At 41.2% G+C, this 16,976-nt stretch overlaps 3 protein-coding genes across 3 annotated transcripts in view; all 3 read right to left on the bottom strand.

Annotated features, from left to right (window-relative positions):
* Nucleotides 1-2,501, bottom strand: part of LOC122416014 (glypican-6) — a 39,602-nt gene extending 37,101 nt beyond the window's left edge. The window contains exon 1 of the mRNA XM_043428668.1: nucleotides 1,441-2,501. Coding sequence (XP_043284603.1) covers nucleotides 1,441-1,585 — 145 coding nt within the window. The 5' untranslated portion in view covers nucleotides 1,586-2,501. The remainder of the gene's footprint in view (nucleotides 1-1,440) is intronic.
* Nucleotides 2,502-3,400: 899 nt separating this feature from the next.
* Nucleotides 3,401-8,532, bottom strand: Oseg4 (intraflagellar transport protein Oseg4). The gene is made up of 2 exons (XM_043428662.1): nucleotides 7,645-8,532; nucleotides 3,401-7,377 (listed from the first exon to the last, which is right to left on the bottom strand). The coding sequence occupies exons 1-2, from the start codon at nucleotides 8,306-8,308 to the stop codon at nucleotides 4,235-4,237; spliced, it is 3,807 nt and encodes a 1,268-aa protein (XP_043284597.1). The 5' UTR covers nucleotides 8,309-8,532; the 3' UTR covers nucleotides 3,401-4,234.
* A 451-nt stretch (nucleotides 8,533-8,983) lies between these two features.
* Nucleotides 8,984-11,628, bottom strand: Ak2 (Adenylate kinase 2). The gene is made up of 4 exons (XM_043428678.1): nucleotides 11,378-11,628; nucleotides 10,501-10,737; nucleotides 10,240-10,407; nucleotides 8,984-10,141 (listed from the first exon to the last, which is right to left on the bottom strand). Exons 1-4 carry the CDS (start codon nucleotides 11,483-11,485, stop codon nucleotides 9,896-9,898), a joined length of 759 nt encoding a protein of 252 aa, XP_043284613.1. The 5' UTR covers nucleotides 11,486-11,628; the 3' UTR covers nucleotides 8,984-9,895.
* Nucleotides 11,629-16,976: the final 5,348 nt, after the last annotated feature.

Genomic DNA, 16,976 nt, shown 5'->3' with positions numbered 1-16,976 from the left:
GTCAAATAATCTCGATAATCTAAATCGAGATAAGATTAAAATATATATCGATAAAACGAAAAATAATAATATTAATATTTCCAAGAGTTGAAAATGTCTCCGGCACAGAGCAGAGAGAAAGCATATTGTCTATTCCTCTCCTCGCGCTTGCATTCATATGAGAAAAGAGAACACGAATAGAGATCTGAATAATTTATATAAAGCATAAATACGGCTTGTAAGCTTACTTAATTATATTCATTTCCAAATTTTTCTCTCTCTCTCTCTCTCTCTCTCTCTCTCTCTCTCTCTCTCTCTCTCGGGTTGATAGAGCTGTTGAAAAATACTAATGGAATATGCAATCGCGATCGTAGAACCGACCAACTACTAAAAAAAAGTGAAGCGTATCTGCATGATATCTCGTCGGTGATGACATTTATACGGCAATATAAAAAAAAATGTTTTCCTTCATCTTCGGTCTAATATATAAACAAGTTATTTTTTACCCTGAGCGCAAACTTGTATCACACGCGCGTATACTCATCTCTCTTTCTCCTCTCAATTACAATATTATTATTATTATTATTATTATTATTATTATTATTATTATTATTATTATTATTATTATACAAAATCTACGTTTTCATTGCGAGTACAAAATTCGATCGTACTCAATAATTCGTCGCGGTGTCTTTTGATATACATGCGCGACTTCTGCAGATGAATTTTTAACGCAAATTCATCAAACGTCTGATGCGATAATAAAAACTATACATTTGTGCAAGCAAAGAAAATTTCCAAGACATGTCAAAAAAAAAAAGAAAAGTACTCAAATCTTGCGACGGCACAATTTTTTTCGTGTCTTCAAATTAACTCCCATCAAATACGTTATGGAAAGAATGGTTACCGACTCTGTCTAGGCAATTTATTTATTCTTAAAAGAAAAAAAAAATAAAAGCCAGAAACTTAATGATTTCGTCTAAATTGCACCGATATGTGAATCTATATATAAATTGGATATCGTGTATCATATCGAGTGTGATCGAGTCTAAATGTTGAGTGAGCGAACTTGTGCCTAAAAAAGCCAACGCAGCTTTTTTTATAATGGATTTTGTATGAAAAGGAGACGAAGAAGAAGGAGAGGAAGAGGAAAAAAAAGTACAGAGACGGGATAGGAACGACGACGAGCAGCCGCGGAGTAATAAGCGTGCTCCGGGCGCAAAAGGACCAAAGTGTCTCCATCTTTCTTGTCGTAAAGAACGCGTTACACCGGTTCACGACGCGAATGAAAGTTCCAACAACTTGATCGTCGTTTTTTTGTTCGATCGCTGTCTCAAAACTTTTCATTATTTTGTTTAATGTTTTGTTAATATTGGAATAATATATGTTATATATGACTGAGGAGAAGCATGAAAAAGTTGATTTCTAAAATATGGGAAGCAATATAAACTATAAACTCACATGAAATCGGATCCTTGGGTATGTCCGTAGAGGGAAATCCCTGTGACTCGAAATAAGGTTTGACAGCGTCACACTTGAGTCTCGCTTGTACCGTGTTACTGGCAACGAGCGTCAAAATGATGCACAAAACCAATGGCCCACTCATTATTAATATTTGTCGCAGGCACTATTTCGTTTATCCTTGGGAGAAGAAAAATGCACTTTTCTCTCGACACTATTCGATCGCTCTTCGCATCAAATGGAGAATAAAACTTTCGCGCTAATGATATTCTCCGTAGGGCGTCGAATTATTTGCAAGAATCACCGGCGTAAAATTCAAATTGTAAAAATAAACGAATCCGATTCCCGCGATATTCTGGCAAATGAACAAAGATCCTATTTGAATTTCATGTTTCCACGAATGTTGAGTGTTGGCCGTGATTCGTATCAAGGAACGAACCACACCGCGCGATATAAATGTTTCACTGGGGGGGGAAAAAAGGGAGAGAGTATGGTTAAAAAAATCGACACACGCGACGAACCCTCTTCCCGCAATTGCACAATGCGAACTGAACTCGGCTCACGACACGACTGACGACTGACTCAATCCTTGGAACTCGGACTCTCGAATGCGGACTTGGTTTCGGGTCTTTCTCTCTCTCTCTCTCTCTCTCTCTCTCTCTCTCTCTCTCTTTCTCTGCTCTACGCTCTTGGTCTGGCCGACGACGACGACGACGACGACGAAGACGACGACGACGACGAAGACGACGACGAAGACCTCGACGAAGACGAAGAAGACGACAAGGGGCGCGATGCCACTATAGGGCGCCACGCGAATAGAAGTGGGAGACGAGGAGCAGATGTGTGCCGGCAGCAAGTGGAGCTCGCGCATGCGTCCGGCTACTCCTGTATCCCTTTCTCTTCTTCCCCCGTCAATTGGCCGGCGCGGCTCGCTACTGCTCGCTCAAGGCTCAAGGTCCTTTAGGGGGGCGGTGGGATTGGTACGATTGCGTAGGTATTCTCTTGCTCTCTCGCTCTCGCGGGCTCTCGGGGGAACCGGCCATTTTCGATCCACTAGAATGTGTATTGGTCACGTCGATGCGTATATCGATGTGCATTTTTCTTTGTGTCCTGCTGCCAACTATTACAGTAGAAATGCAGAAAAAGGGGATGAGAAAAGAAGAAGAAGAACGAGGAGAAGAAAATCGGTGAGAAAGCAATGCTACCAAACTCTACGGATCCACACACCCCACCACCACACAGCCAGCACAGCAGCAGCAGCAGCAGAAGCAACGCCTCCTATGCTGTTGGTGGTCTGTATATAATGGACATAATGGTTGGTCATCTCGTTATATACGCAACATTTCGTGTTTGAACACGCGCGCGGACTTGAGATCCTCTGCATAGCTATTGATCTTATATTGCCGCTCTGGTGTTGCAAATTCTTCTCATATTCGCTGTTGTTTATTGGATTCTTACCTCTCTTGCGCCGTTTGTGTTTTTCCATATGCGTTGCAGAGCCAAGTTAATAACCTGCTTTTCCCAATTCTCGTAACGCGCCATTGACCAATCTTAAAATTTTACATTAGTCACGGCACGCGCAACTCAATTCTCCGACTAACGAAGAATGTGTTGGTTTTTTTTCTTGCCCTTTGAACAATGAAAAATCTTTATCTTCGATTTTCGCAAACCCAATTTCAATTCTGGTTTCTTAGCGCGGGACTCTGTGAATGACCAAAAGCCGAGAGGCGAGGAAATTTTCACGCGGTGCGAGGTCAAAAGTGAATATATATATTATTACACGAAACAGAGTCGCATACTTGTATATGTCACTCTCGCGGCGACTGCTTCCGCGCGTGCTCTCCAGCAATAAGAGAACGGCTAAAAAATAAATCAACGGAGACTGTTGGGAAAGAAATGCATATATATATATATATACGCACGAACGCGTCGAACATGCGAAAAAAAAATAAACCTCACATAATCACACAATTTATTCACTTTTATTTTAAATTAACTGCTTTTTAAGAACAACACAACGAAACATTAATTTCATTCGAGCATTCCATTTTTTCTGCTATTCCTCCCAGAAGAATTTACCTGCTCCCCTCCCCGCATTTGCGTTTTTTTTTTTTTTTTTTTTTTTAAATTAAAAAATAAGTTTTTATCACACACGGATGCTGTTTATCACATACGCGCGCGCAGATCCATTTATTATTTGTTATGGACGGAAGGTGACACGTTTTCATCGTGAAATTGTTTTTTTCCCTTTCCTATATTTTTAAAAGATAATATACGCAATGCCGCTCTTGTGTTGCCGTGTATCATATTATAGTAAAATAAGCGTGAAAATAATAAATAAGATGTGCGGTGGTCGAAGACGACTAGACAGGAATCGCGTGCTCTATACGTTTTTTCTATTCCCGGAACTGACGACCTCTTGGACGGCATAAATCGAATTCTCGAAAAATTCATGATGATACGAGACTCTACCAGCCTCTATAGCTGCTGATAAAATATATATATACACAACCGAGTATTTCATACTCGCGGTTGTGACGAAAGAAAAAGAAAAAAAAAACGTAGCTCACTATAATCGTGTATATAGTGTATTGGTAGGTGACGATGATGATCCGATATAATACCGCGAGTAACTCTTTGCCCTCGCATTAATCGCCATTCAATGAAATACAACAACAACAACAACAAAGAAGAAAGAAAATAGTGGTACAATAACGGAGAGGATATGGATGAGCTGTTTTATTTAGGATAGAATTTGAGAAAATGAGAATAAAATAGGAGAAAGGAAAGCAGGTTACATGTACGTGATGGTCGCGTGACAAAGCGGACACGCATTTATATTAACAATGTCACGTTCAGTCGCGACATAATGACGACAGACGGCGCAAATCCAAGCGGCGCTCAAATCCATGAGAGATTTGCCGGAAAGAAGACAGGCCGGAAATCTAGTGGAACAATTGGGACAAGCGAGGCACGAATCAGGAACAAGAGTTTCGCAATTGAGGCATTCGGATTTGATGGTGATGGGAGTAAGAGCGGTGGTATCCTCGGGTGGATACTTGATAAATATTTCGAGGGCCAATTGTTGATAATTGTGAGGACGGCGATGGCGAGTATGAGGCAGATTTTCCAAGTCTTCGGCAAGAGCTTCGAGCTTGATAAAAGCTTTGGAAGAGGCGGAAAATGCGCGAGAGCCACAAGCTGACAAGGCTACGAGAGAATAAATATCCTCGGTATGAATAATGTCCTCGTAATCGGCGAGTCTGAGGCAAGTTTTAATCGCGAGCTCGGAATGACCGTCGTAAATTTGTCGATGCGCGAGCAAAAGAAAGTGATAAGCTTCTGCTCCGCGCCAAGCATTTTCAATAAGCCGAGCGTGCTCGTCGTTGCTCTCGGCAAGACCCATGAGAACGTTACTCCGAGAATTCGACGGCAAACTATCGATATGGGCCTCGATCATGAGGGCACCCAAAACGTATAATTTTTTAACGCGCAGCGGATTACCACGAGTTTCTGCCTGTTGCCGGGCCAAACTAACGATAAGCCTCGAGGCTTCCAGATAACAATTTGCTTTTTTGTACAATTCGACAGCTTGAAGGATTTTCCCGTTGGATAACAAATGATTGGCATATTTGTCGAGCAAATCACCGATCTGTGACATTTTGTAAGTTTTAGCGAGCTCTACCGCTCGATCCCAATGATTGAGACGGACGCACGTATCGACCGCTAATTTGACGTCGCCGTACTTGAGATAAGCGACAACCGCCCGCGGACACATTCCCACCGAGGCCAACATTCTACCGAGCTTCTTCAATATCGGACTCTTGTCCGGCAGAAGATCAGTCGTCGCTGCCAATTGTTCGTAATCCTCGAGCTTGTAATAACACTCGATGAGCTTTTCGAGGTTCCTACCTTTCTCGTAATAATCTCGAGCACTTTCCCAGTTTTGCCTCTCCCCGAAATAATCCCCTATCCTGTTGTATGCCTCCTCCATTTGCCTGTCGGAGCCGCCGACTCCCATTTTCATAAGTTGCAAAACGCGAAAATAATCGCCCAACTTTTGACGCAAATTTATCGCCAAGTCGCGACGATCCAGCTCCAAATAAAGCTTCTCAGCTTGATCGTAATTACCGAGAAAGGCGGCAACCTCGGCTCGCTTCAATTGGTCATTGTTAATGGTGCGCAACCGCTTTATAAATTGAATACCGAGATAATCGGTACAGCGCACCATAGCATTTTCTGCCATCTCGAGGTCACGCTCGTTCAACGACGATTCAGCGAGTAAACGCCACAATCGGGGATGGGGATTGTCCTGAATGAAATTGTGAGCTTCCCTTAGACCAACTTTCGCCAACAGTTCTTTTGTATCACGGAGAGATTTCACTTCCAAATCGATTATCAAATCGGTCCTGAGATCGTCCGGTCTATTGACTATCTCGTCGAGCAAAACGCAACGAATTTCGAGATGACGAAAAGCGCAGATGTAGCCGGAGCATCCGATCGGTTCCTCCGGATCCAAGCTTCGTATAACGTACATACGAGTTTTTTCCATTATCGCGATTAAGCTAGGATTGTCTTCGGCCCAGCGCATCGCCCAAACGTCCTTTCTCTCGAATTTAGACACGTCCTCTGCCGCGACGGTATCGTCTCGCCCATTTTTTGTCGCCGGTCCCGCCTCGTCGCGATTTACCTGCTGCTGCTGCTGCTGCTGCGGATCCTCGAGATCGAGCATCCGCAAAATTCCCGAAACGTCGATTATCGATGCCCTAGTGGAGTTGGAATTAATCGCGATGCTTTGAGGTCGCGCTACGTTGCCGGAATTGGAATAACGATTCGTAAGGGTAACCTGCGGCAGGGAATAACGCTGTATCATGCCGCTTTCACGTCCGATAAGTAAAATTTTATCGCTCGCTCCGATACAACAGATCGGATCGGTGCTCGCTCTTGTGCTCGTTGGAGCTTCGAAACTCCTGTCCGCTCTGTCGAGATCTTGTATAACTTCGGTGACGCCGGTTGGTGTATCGTCAACGTGATACGTACGATCTCTTAGCGAATGATGGACGACGACTCTTCCACAAGCGGCGTTGCCGCGCGGATTACGAAAATTCCATATGAAAAAATTATTCCGCGAGGCTGTGATTACGGTGTTGCTCGTCATTGCTGTGAACAGAGGCTCGACATTCAAATACCTCGTGTCTATCGGAGTCGCTATTGTGTTACACACCAACAATGCGTAACGCTCGGTGATTGCTGCTGCTCGTTCGGTTTCTTGTTGTTGTTGTTGTTGTTGCTGCTGCTGCTGTTGCTGTTGCTGCAGCGGCCAAGTTGTACTCCCCTCGTCGTTTTTTATAGCCAGCGTGCAATGATCCCCGTGCGATGCGATCGATAACAAAGCTCTCACGTTCTTCGTGCAGCAAGTATTGTTGCTCGTATTCCAAAAATTAATACATATGCCGCCGTTTCGAGTTATTCTCTCATTCGTAAATACAAGAGTCTTTGCAAAATAGGTCCATTTGTAATCGGGACGAATGTTGGCGAAATAAATATGAGAATCAACGGAGAGGGCGACCCTCAGGGAACCTCCCTCCCAACTACAACCGGATACCTCTCGACCTGGTAGCTTCAATGTCTTTACGTGTTCCCCGTATGCGGTATAAAATTGCAATACGTTCGAGTCCTTTGTCTCTCCGTTGTGCATAGCTACTGGCATAGTTCCCGTTATTGCCAACAGCGAACCATAGCTGTTCCATCGGCACGACACGGCGGTTATCCCAGTCTCCAATATCAACGGATTCTCGTCACCGGTGCCTCTCATCAATTGAATTTTACCACATTCGTAGCAAATTGCCAATGTTGGACAGTCCAATGACGCGTAACCGTTCCTTCCGTCGTACCAATGCATCGCCGCTATCGTTCCCGCTCCTACTCCACCCTGACCTGCGTGTTCATTTAATAATTTTACTATCGTGTCATATTCTTTTACCATTATATAGCTCTACGCATTTTTTTTTTTCTTATTCACCGCCGTTCTTTCCATTAATTTCAATATCCCAAACGTCTCCGTTATTTCCAAGCACCGCTTTGACGCATACTTTCTACGTTAAAAGTATGAAATAATTGACCATTGATAATTACAGCGGAGCAGAGAAAAATTAAAATTAGGGTTTATCTTAATTGAAGAACAAACTAATGGTTTCGACTGACCGCCACCGACGGAGACTTCCCCGTTGATGTTGATGAGAAAAACGCCTTGATTGTCGTAAAGATGTAAACTGCCGTTCTTAAGACCAAAGAGAAGTAATTTACCGTCGGGCGACCATTGAACCGCCGAGAGACAAGTATTTTTCAATTCTTTGCCCCAAATTCGGTTTCCGTCTACGGAACCAACGATTACAGCTCCATCCTCGTAAACTATACAAATTTTTTGGCCATCCTGACTCCAAGCCATTCCTTTGACGACCGATTTATTTCGATTGTTTATCATTTCTTCATACCAGGTGCCTTTGTGCAACATCCATACGACAATAACTCCGTTTTGATCGCTAGACGTCAACTTTTGATACTCCTCATTCCAGACGACCACTTGAACCTGGCCGTTGTGACCTTCCAGAGTTTGATTCATGCTTAAATTGCTTGTTGCTGCCATCGAACCGCGACTTTTTCCACTCGCGTTATTAGCCGTTGCCGATGCCGTCGATGTCAGGGCGGCTCCCCCCCCCCCTCCACATGCGTTTGATTCCACTCGCAATACTTTTAATAAACCGTCTTCTCCACCCACAGCTATGAAACCCTGTTTTTCGTTCCATGCTATGCAATTCAACCGATAATTATTCGGAATCGCGATTTTCTTGCTCAAATACACCAACATGTTTAACCTCCAATTTTTCGTCTACTCGCGTACACGCTCTGCTTCAATTGTTTTAGCCTTCATGGATCTCCATTGAGCCGCGGATATTGAAAATTTTCTTCAATTTACCACAAAATCACATATATTTCATCACTTCTTTCATCAGCTATCTCTATAACAGTTACGATGGTGTGACATTCGACCGTTTTGTTGACAATTTGTTGTCAAGCGCGTAATTCGGCCGACGCCGACGGCCTGCTGCTGCTGCTGCTGTAAGCGGCGGCGGCCACAGCAGCGCCATCTGCTCATAACACGCGTCGTCACTCACCGAAATTGAAAATAATAGTGCATATTCTTCTTAGTTTTTTTTTTTTTTTATATTTCAATAAACATAAACATTACCTTATAATTTGGACGAGATTTTTTTTTTTTTTTACTTTCAAGCAAACGATTGGATAAAGTGCCAAATCTATGTAGCGAATCGTTCGGTGTGTCAACGAGTAAGGAAATTGTTGGCTTATATAGTCAATTCAAATGTTTATGAATAACTTGAAAAAAATATCTGCACCGACCTAAATCGTTTGGAGAGGTAGATGAGTGATGTGGTTTGAACGATGACGGATATTTTTTATCTCGTTATATTTTGACAAAAAAAAAAAAATTACGAAAAATAAACAGATGGTTAAATTCAATCACTGCGCTGATATTATAATTTATTCGCGAGTTCCAGTCATGCGAATACACTCGTTATTAATATGGCCGTCTTACTTGGCTTTCTTTTGCCTTATTTATTTTTTCAGCAACAACACAGACATCACAATAGTAGCCGCAAGGCCTCTCCAAAGATCAATCACAATCGTGTGTATGCTTTTTCCCAAACAACGTTTTTCATTTATCCAAAATATAGTGTATCGTATGTACATTTAGGCGCAACGACAAGTTGGACAAACTTTTTAATATTTTCGCATTAATCGTTTATGCGTGTTGTTATTTGTTACGTTCTCTGTTGCGATTGTTTGCGAAATTCTTTTCCACATAAGAAATCAACTTTGGCATGCCCTTTCGAATAAACATAGAAATATTGTACATTAATGGGAGACAATTGAAACTCTGAAAGCCTGAGGAGTAATTTTGGATATGATGTTGTATAAATTGAATGTGCGCTTACTGACTGGAGATCCTATTTTTTCTTTTCTCTCTTGCTCTCTCAAATAATTAATTTGTGATGAATTATTAGTGGCAATAGCGTTGATCAAGTGCGAATTGTCATTCATGCTGAAATTTTCAAAATTGATATTGCAAACTTGGCTATAAAAGGTGGCAAACAAAAAAGAAGACAAGCCAAACAAATTCTAACACGACAAGCTTTTCGCACGCTGACCCGTTCAATCCCGCTACATCACGTTTAGCGACAACTATAATGCGAACGAAAATTGGTGGTTGGTAGCGGTGACGACGACGGTAGAACTTGATAGCTTCTTTTTTCCCTTCGCTCATAAACTCTCATATGATTAGACTGCCTCTTTCATTCGATTTTAGGCTCGTACATCGGGATGGGACAAAGAATATTAGCCAGCCAGCCAGCCAGCCAGCCAATACGATTGGGATTTAGAAGAATTTACCAAAGAATCCGACGAAATGTTTTTTCTCATCGTGCTTGATGCATCTAAGGAAAATGCTGTCAATATCTTTGAACACTTGTTGACTCGATCTAGCGGCATTGACGTAATTGTGGATACCCTGCAGAGCGTAATAATCTACCAACGGACGCGTTTGATCATGATACGTTTTTAGTCGCTTCTTTAATGCTTCGGCATTGTCATCAGATCTCTTAATCAGCGGCTCCCCTGTTAACTGTTGAAAATTAAAATTTACTCGATTACACCTATTACTCGTATCATATTTGGTTATAATGGCGTCATCAATATTTGTTCGACGTTCTACCGACTCACATCGTCCTTCATAGATTCTTTGGGAGGAGCGAATTCTTCGTGATAAGAACGTCCACTCTCGGGGTGTACAAGACGTCCGGTTATTCTCTTTACCAAAAGATTGTCGTCAATTCCAAACTCTATTACGGCATCCAATTTTTTTTTCCTCTTGGTCAACATCTCGTCCAACTATCGTTATGGGAGAAAGAAGAATTATCATCAAAGCGCCTCGGTAAATTTATGTTAAACCGTTAGTTTGGTTGTTTTGGTAATCATTTTTACTTTTTCGGCTTGAGGCACGCTTCTTGGAAATCCATCCAAAAGGAAACCTTGTTTGCACTCAGACTTATCCAAATTCTTGCCGATCATGCTGACCACAAGGTCATCGCTGACCAATTTACCTTCGTTCATTATTTCTTGAACTCGACTTCCAAGCTCCGAACCAGAGGATACCTCTGCTCTGAGCATGTCACCCGTCGATAGATGACAAACGCCGTAACGATCCCTCAACAGCGGTGCCTGCGAGACATAACAAATTTTGTTCAAATCCATCGAAATGGATCAAGAGCGGATGTTACCAATAGAAAACGTTATGCGATTTCATTTGTAAATCATTGTCGATAAACATATGAAAAATTCAAAGACACGCATAGTTACAAAACTGTCTCTAGAACCAATGGGTTATCGCTTTGGCTTATGCAACAACAGAGTTCGTTGTTGAATATCTTTATTGTTTTTGTTTATTCATCTTTGTAAACAATTCATTAGGCAAATGTTAAGCAAGCGAGAGGGTGCTTCTCTTTCATGTAATTTTGCATAACTCAATAGTGAGTTTATGAAAATGGTGCCCGTGAAGGTATAATTTTCAATCGAAAGCATAATAATTCCAAATAGCGAAATAATGCTCGAATTTTTGTGTATGTGCGTATTCCTTGATGTTTTTTTCAAAACTACCGAAGAGGCCAAAAAAGGAAGTGGAGAAAAATTCGAATCCGCATACGAGAGTTACTGAAAAAAAACTCGATGGACCTTGAGATGGACGCGTGTTAAAAAAGAAACGAGTACAATTACATCATGCACTATCGGGAGAGAATAGTTGAAATGCTCAAATTAATCGAATGATTTACGCTAATATGTGTATTTTTAAACAAAGGATAACCTGGGTTCCTTTGCCGCTGCCAGGCGGGCCCAATAATACCGCATTTATTCCTCGGTATGGTTTCTCTTGATTTTCCTTAAATATCGGTTTCTGTGCGGCTGGAGCCATCTCCTCAATTATTACTTATCTTTTATCGAAATAATATTTCACACTAAAGAAAAGCAAGCAAGGATGACGATAAGTGCGTAATGGATACGAAAAATAATTAATTGTGAAACGGTGTATGTGACTGACGACCCAATGGGAATAACGGCGAGTCAGCACTAGTCACTATGCGATGATGGCAGCAGCAGGCGGCAGATGTGACGAATGCGTAATTCGTCACCAGAGTGCGCTGATTTCTGCGCTAAGAACCGCGAATTTGCGAATTTCGTACTTTAGTATTTCATACGGATTTGATAATTTGATCATTGAAATATTAATAAACGAGAGGAACGTGACGGACTTGGGTGACTAATATATAAGTATAGCATAAACAATAACCGCTAGTCTATAAGAAATATGAACGTATTGACTAACTCATTCTTCTTATAGTTTACATTATATAATAATCTCCATACGTTGAAATGTATCGAAATAAGGCTTTCTTTGATTTCTTATATAAATAGTTCTAGTATTACAACACGATACTTTTACCCACTTCCATCTTATAAACATTAGGCTAAGACATATCCATCGTCACTCTTATGCTAAGGACTTGGAATAATAAGGGCATTGTGTCATTGTGAAGCGAGCGTGTGAAACCGAGGCGTGGGCCGTGAGACCCTAGAATTCGAATGAGTGGGAGAGTGAAGAACAACGTGATTGGTCCGCGTATGAGCGGAGCGTACGGAGTCTGCACGTGAGAATCAAAAGATTTGTGAGACTAAAAGTCGAACGAAATAGAATTAAGGGAGAACATTGTTGTCAGCCGAAGAGTCAAGATCCATATTTTCGTCAATATATTCATAAAACATTTAAATCTTTGTCTTGAGTTATTGAAGAGAAATTCGCAAGGCGAGTTTCAACTACTTATCAATCGAACCCACCCAAAACTAAATCATTCGAAATAATAGTTACTATGATTCCCGCTCGGAGCGTTACATTTTATTGGTGGCAGCGCGGTGGGATACGAAATTGAACTTGTGAATTTCTCGCGAAACGTAGTGATTGAACTGAATTAAAGTGAAGCAAGTGAAAGATATACGTAATAGACACGCAAATATTGTGACTAATTCGATAATTGTAAGAACTGTGACATTTTAATCGTTATTGTTATTCATACGGACATTAGAGTGAGATATCGAATCAGAAATACGAACAATTTTAACGCTGATTATTGAAGTCGAATTGCCGCGACCTTCCTCCAGGGTTTTGGCGTGGTTTTTCACCCGGAGGCAGAGGGTATATTAGTATATATATATATACCGAGGTTGTTCACGGTGCAGATAAGGACCACGTAAAAATACCCTTACGCGACCGTAGGCACACGCGAAGAAAAGAGACGGAAAATACGCTTACCGTCTACTATTGGAATTGGGAAGAGAACGAGAATACGAGCATCAGTACGAGAGGAAGGAAGACACGTAGCTGGATCGACAACGTACCAAAGTGAGACAGAGGCTTGAATCATCAGTACGAGAGGAAGGAAGACACCTAGCTGGACCAACGACGTAGCAAGTGAGGCAGAGGCTTGAAACTTCAGTACGAGAGGAAGGAAGACACAAATAGCTGGGCTGAAAACGTACCGAATCGACGCAGAGGCCTGAATTACCAACACGAGAGGAAGAGCAACGAATTCGACTCTAAATCACAGTATCATCTGAAGTAGTAAGTCACCAAGTCGATTGATGTAACGCGTTCCTCTCGAATTTGCAATTGATGAAATTTTGACAGCCATAATTACAAAGAGCAAAGTAAATTCATTTCGTTTATTGCATTCAATTGGCAGTTGAGAAGATAAACATTAAAATGACCGATCATATCGATGGAAGTACGAGTAACGAAGAACCATTGAGTAGAAACAATACTAATCCGTCAGAGAACTCACAAAGTGGTGTAGATGGTGATATTACTTCGAATAATAATAACGGTAGCGCAAATCAAATGGAAAATGTTCCATTAGATCTAACGTCAGCTTTGGTACCAACAAACGGTGAACAGGGTAGATTGAACACGATTCCTAACACACGAACCAGCATAATGTCGAATGATAGAACTATGTTACCAGTCGTTTCGACGAATGATCGGAATGTCCAACCCCTTTACCGAAATTCTCAATCTTCAACGAGTTCGTCGCTAACTCACTCTTTTCCTGGAATTGAATCGAACGGAAGTCATATGAGTTTTAAATCTGCTTTAGACTTTTTACCGCAATTTTATGATGGTCAGAATATTCCGATTTCAAAATTTGCTCGTGATTGTTTATTCGCGCAAGAATCTATTGTAGAAAGAGAAAGGCCCCTACTGCTTCGTATGATAAGATCTCGATTGCGTGGCGATGCGGATCTATATTTACAAGACCAAGAGATCAATTCATTAGAAGACCTTTTGAATGTGACTTAAAAGCCGCATTTTCACCTCACGAAAACGTTCAGGACCTCACAGCGATGCTGTCTACCGTAACACAGAAAACTGAAGAGACTGCTGAAATGTACGGGGTTCGCGTACGGAAAATTTTGAATAGACTGGTCACCGCGATTGAGCATGATAACGCCCCAGAAATTTCATTTGGAATGATTCACGCAGCTCGAGCGTCCGCAATTGTCAATTTCTTACGTGGTTTGAAAGGAGACCTTGAGTTAAGAGTTCGCATAAAAAATCCAAAAACCCTTCAAGAAGCCACGAGTTTTGCGAAAGCAGCAGAGTGGGGGGTTGCTTACCAAAAGGGACTTCGTTTTGACAATACCTTGACAGATAATGAGGAAACGAAGAAAAATACTAAAACTCCATCTCACGTTCAAGACAGATTTAATCCTTGAGAAAACAGTGGGAGACGCATACCCTCTTCCAAATATAACTGAGATTCTAGATCAATTAGGAAAGGCAAAATATTTTTCGGTATTAAATCTTGCTTCTGGATTTCAACCAGATCGAAGTAGAGCCAGCCGATCGACTTTAAACAGCTTTTGGGGTTAGCCGGTTATTACAGACGATTTATTCCAAATTTCGCCACAATTACAATACCTTTAACAATATTGCTGAAAAAGACGACTGAATTTCAGTGGGGGGAGGCACAAGAAAATTCGTTTAACGAAATAAAGAAGATTCTATGCTCTCAACCATTATTGCAGTACCCTGACTTTACTCGACCATTTGTTATCACAACAGACGCATCCGGATATGCCTTGGGCGCTGTATTGAGCCAAGGACCTGTAGGTAAAGATCTTCCGATTGCATATGCATCCCGTACCTTAAATGCTGCAGAGATGAACTATTCCACCACTGAAAAGGAATTATTGGCTGTAGTATTCGCTGTAAAACGGTTTCGTCCTTATGTCTTTGGTCGTACATTTACCTTGATTACTGATCATCGTTCATTAACCTGGCTTCATAATCTCAAAGACCCTGCTTCAAGGCTTGCTCGTTGGAAAATATGGCTCAGTGAGTACGATTATGAGTTTGATTACAAGCCTGGTTCTTTAAATGCAAATGCTGACGCGCTTTCAAGAAATCCTGTAGATTCCACTGAACTTCCTGAGGAAACTGATCATCGGGTGCTGATCGTGCATGATCCGTTACCCGCTGCAGAATCCGAACTTCCTAAAGACGACCTTTTGGTTGAACGTGTGTTCCTGTGTAAAGAGAAAGTGAGAAATGTTGAGTTGATAAAGGACAGTAACAGTGACTTGACGGACAAAGAAAGCTCCCGTAATGGAGGCTCGTTTGAGGGACGCGTGATACCCTCAATTGCGAGTGGTTCGGTCGCCTCAGCGAGTAGTTATATATCTCAATGTATGAGAGCTCCCCCTGGGGAAAGCTGTGTTGCGGCGGTGAAGCCCGCTCACAGGGAGGTGTGTCCCTCAAGTTGCACATCCTTCGGGAAAGGTGCGCGCAGAGGAAGCGTATCAACTCTAGGAGCGAACCCCAATGGGAACAGTTCCGTTGAGGGGAACGCAGACCTCTTGCGAAGTATAAACGTCTTGGGTCCAGGCGCAACGTGGAAAGGATCGATGCCCCGGGAAAACGTGACTTCACCACGTATTGAGTGTGAGAAATGTGAAATTGGCCAAGACGATTTGACAAAGACAAGAAAGAGACGAATTGCAGAAAACGAAAATTTTACAGAAGTAAAGAAAGAATTGTGTAATGGACCACGTTTTCCTAAAAGAATTCCTATTCTAATCACAAATCCCAGATCAATATTGAGACCCATTATCCAAAATAGCACTGATACGATAATGATGAGAGATGATAACAAGATAAATTTCATTTCTGCAGATTGTATTTTGACAACTGCTGTTGGAAGAGATTTGATGAATTCAGGTGAATTCCACTTGCAGACTTTGAAAGCAGAGGAACCAGAATTAGGTCAAGTAGTAGTGACGAGAAACAAGAAAAATTATATTTTTCACCTGTTCATACGTGAAAAATTTTAGCCACGCAAAAGCGTGGCTAAAATGCGGTTTTATGTCATACGGGCTATAATGTACTATTATATTATTCCATCCCGATCCCACACATTATGAAGCAAAAATAATAACAAAAAAAATTAAGGGAACTTTTCCGCTAATTCACTCTTGCATATGAGTGATACGACGTGTTAAATACGTCCTCACTTATTTAGAAAGATCTCTGAAATTGACTAGACTACCGATCAGTTTCATCAACGAGACCGCACAGACTCGAGACGAATCTTCATCCACGGAATTCCTTGAGGTCTCACTGGAATCATCTTCAGCATTTGGAGTCTCCTTGATCGTCACAACTTCGATCTGATTGTTGAGAGTCCTTCATCCATTGCGTTGTTTTGTTTGCTTTTGGCAAAAAATGATCGTATAAGCTCACTAATTCCTGATGTCTGCTACGCCGATGGCGAGAAATTGAACGGTATTTTCTCCATGGAATTCACACGTTCGAGGAGAAGACCGCTCGTGTCGATGCTCACCAAAAAACACGCTAGTGCTAATTGTGTCGGCACATTTTGTCTCGATAATTTTTGCCAAATCTACCAAAATCAATCATACAAATTGAGAAAGATGTAGAAAAAATATTAAAAGGGAGTAACGAATAATCTTACAACTATTCATAAATTTCTCAATATTCTTCAACCGTCAACATCTTTTCCGAAATTTAAGGTACCGGTTTCTCTTAAATATTGAAGCAATTATATGAGTTTGAGGACCTGCGAAATTTTGATAATGTAAATTCTATTTGTTTTTTACTTGTAAATTTTGATAAAGCCAGTTTGAGGTGTCAAAAACATTTTTTGAATTTGAAATGAAATTGAAATGAAAAACATTTAGATATACGTAAATAATTAAAAAGCGAAAAAAATGTAATCATTTTAAGGTCAAAATATACAAAAATTTGTCCTGTAGTTTGAAAAATTGCGTTGTTTTTTTCCCCAAATTTATTACTAATGAATGAAGTTTAAGCAGTAGAAATTTCAATTTTGTTG

This window comes from Venturia canescens, chromosome 9 (genome assembly GCF_019457755.1).
Source record: "Venturia canescens isolate UGA chromosome 9, ASM1945775v1, whole genome shotgun sequence".
Taxonomy (NCBI): Eukaryota; Metazoa; Arthropoda; class Insecta; order Hymenoptera; family Ichneumonidae; genus Venturia; species Venturia canescens.
The sequence above is the reverse complement of the archived record's forward strand: the minus strand, read 5'-3'. Positions and strand labels throughout refer to the sequence as shown.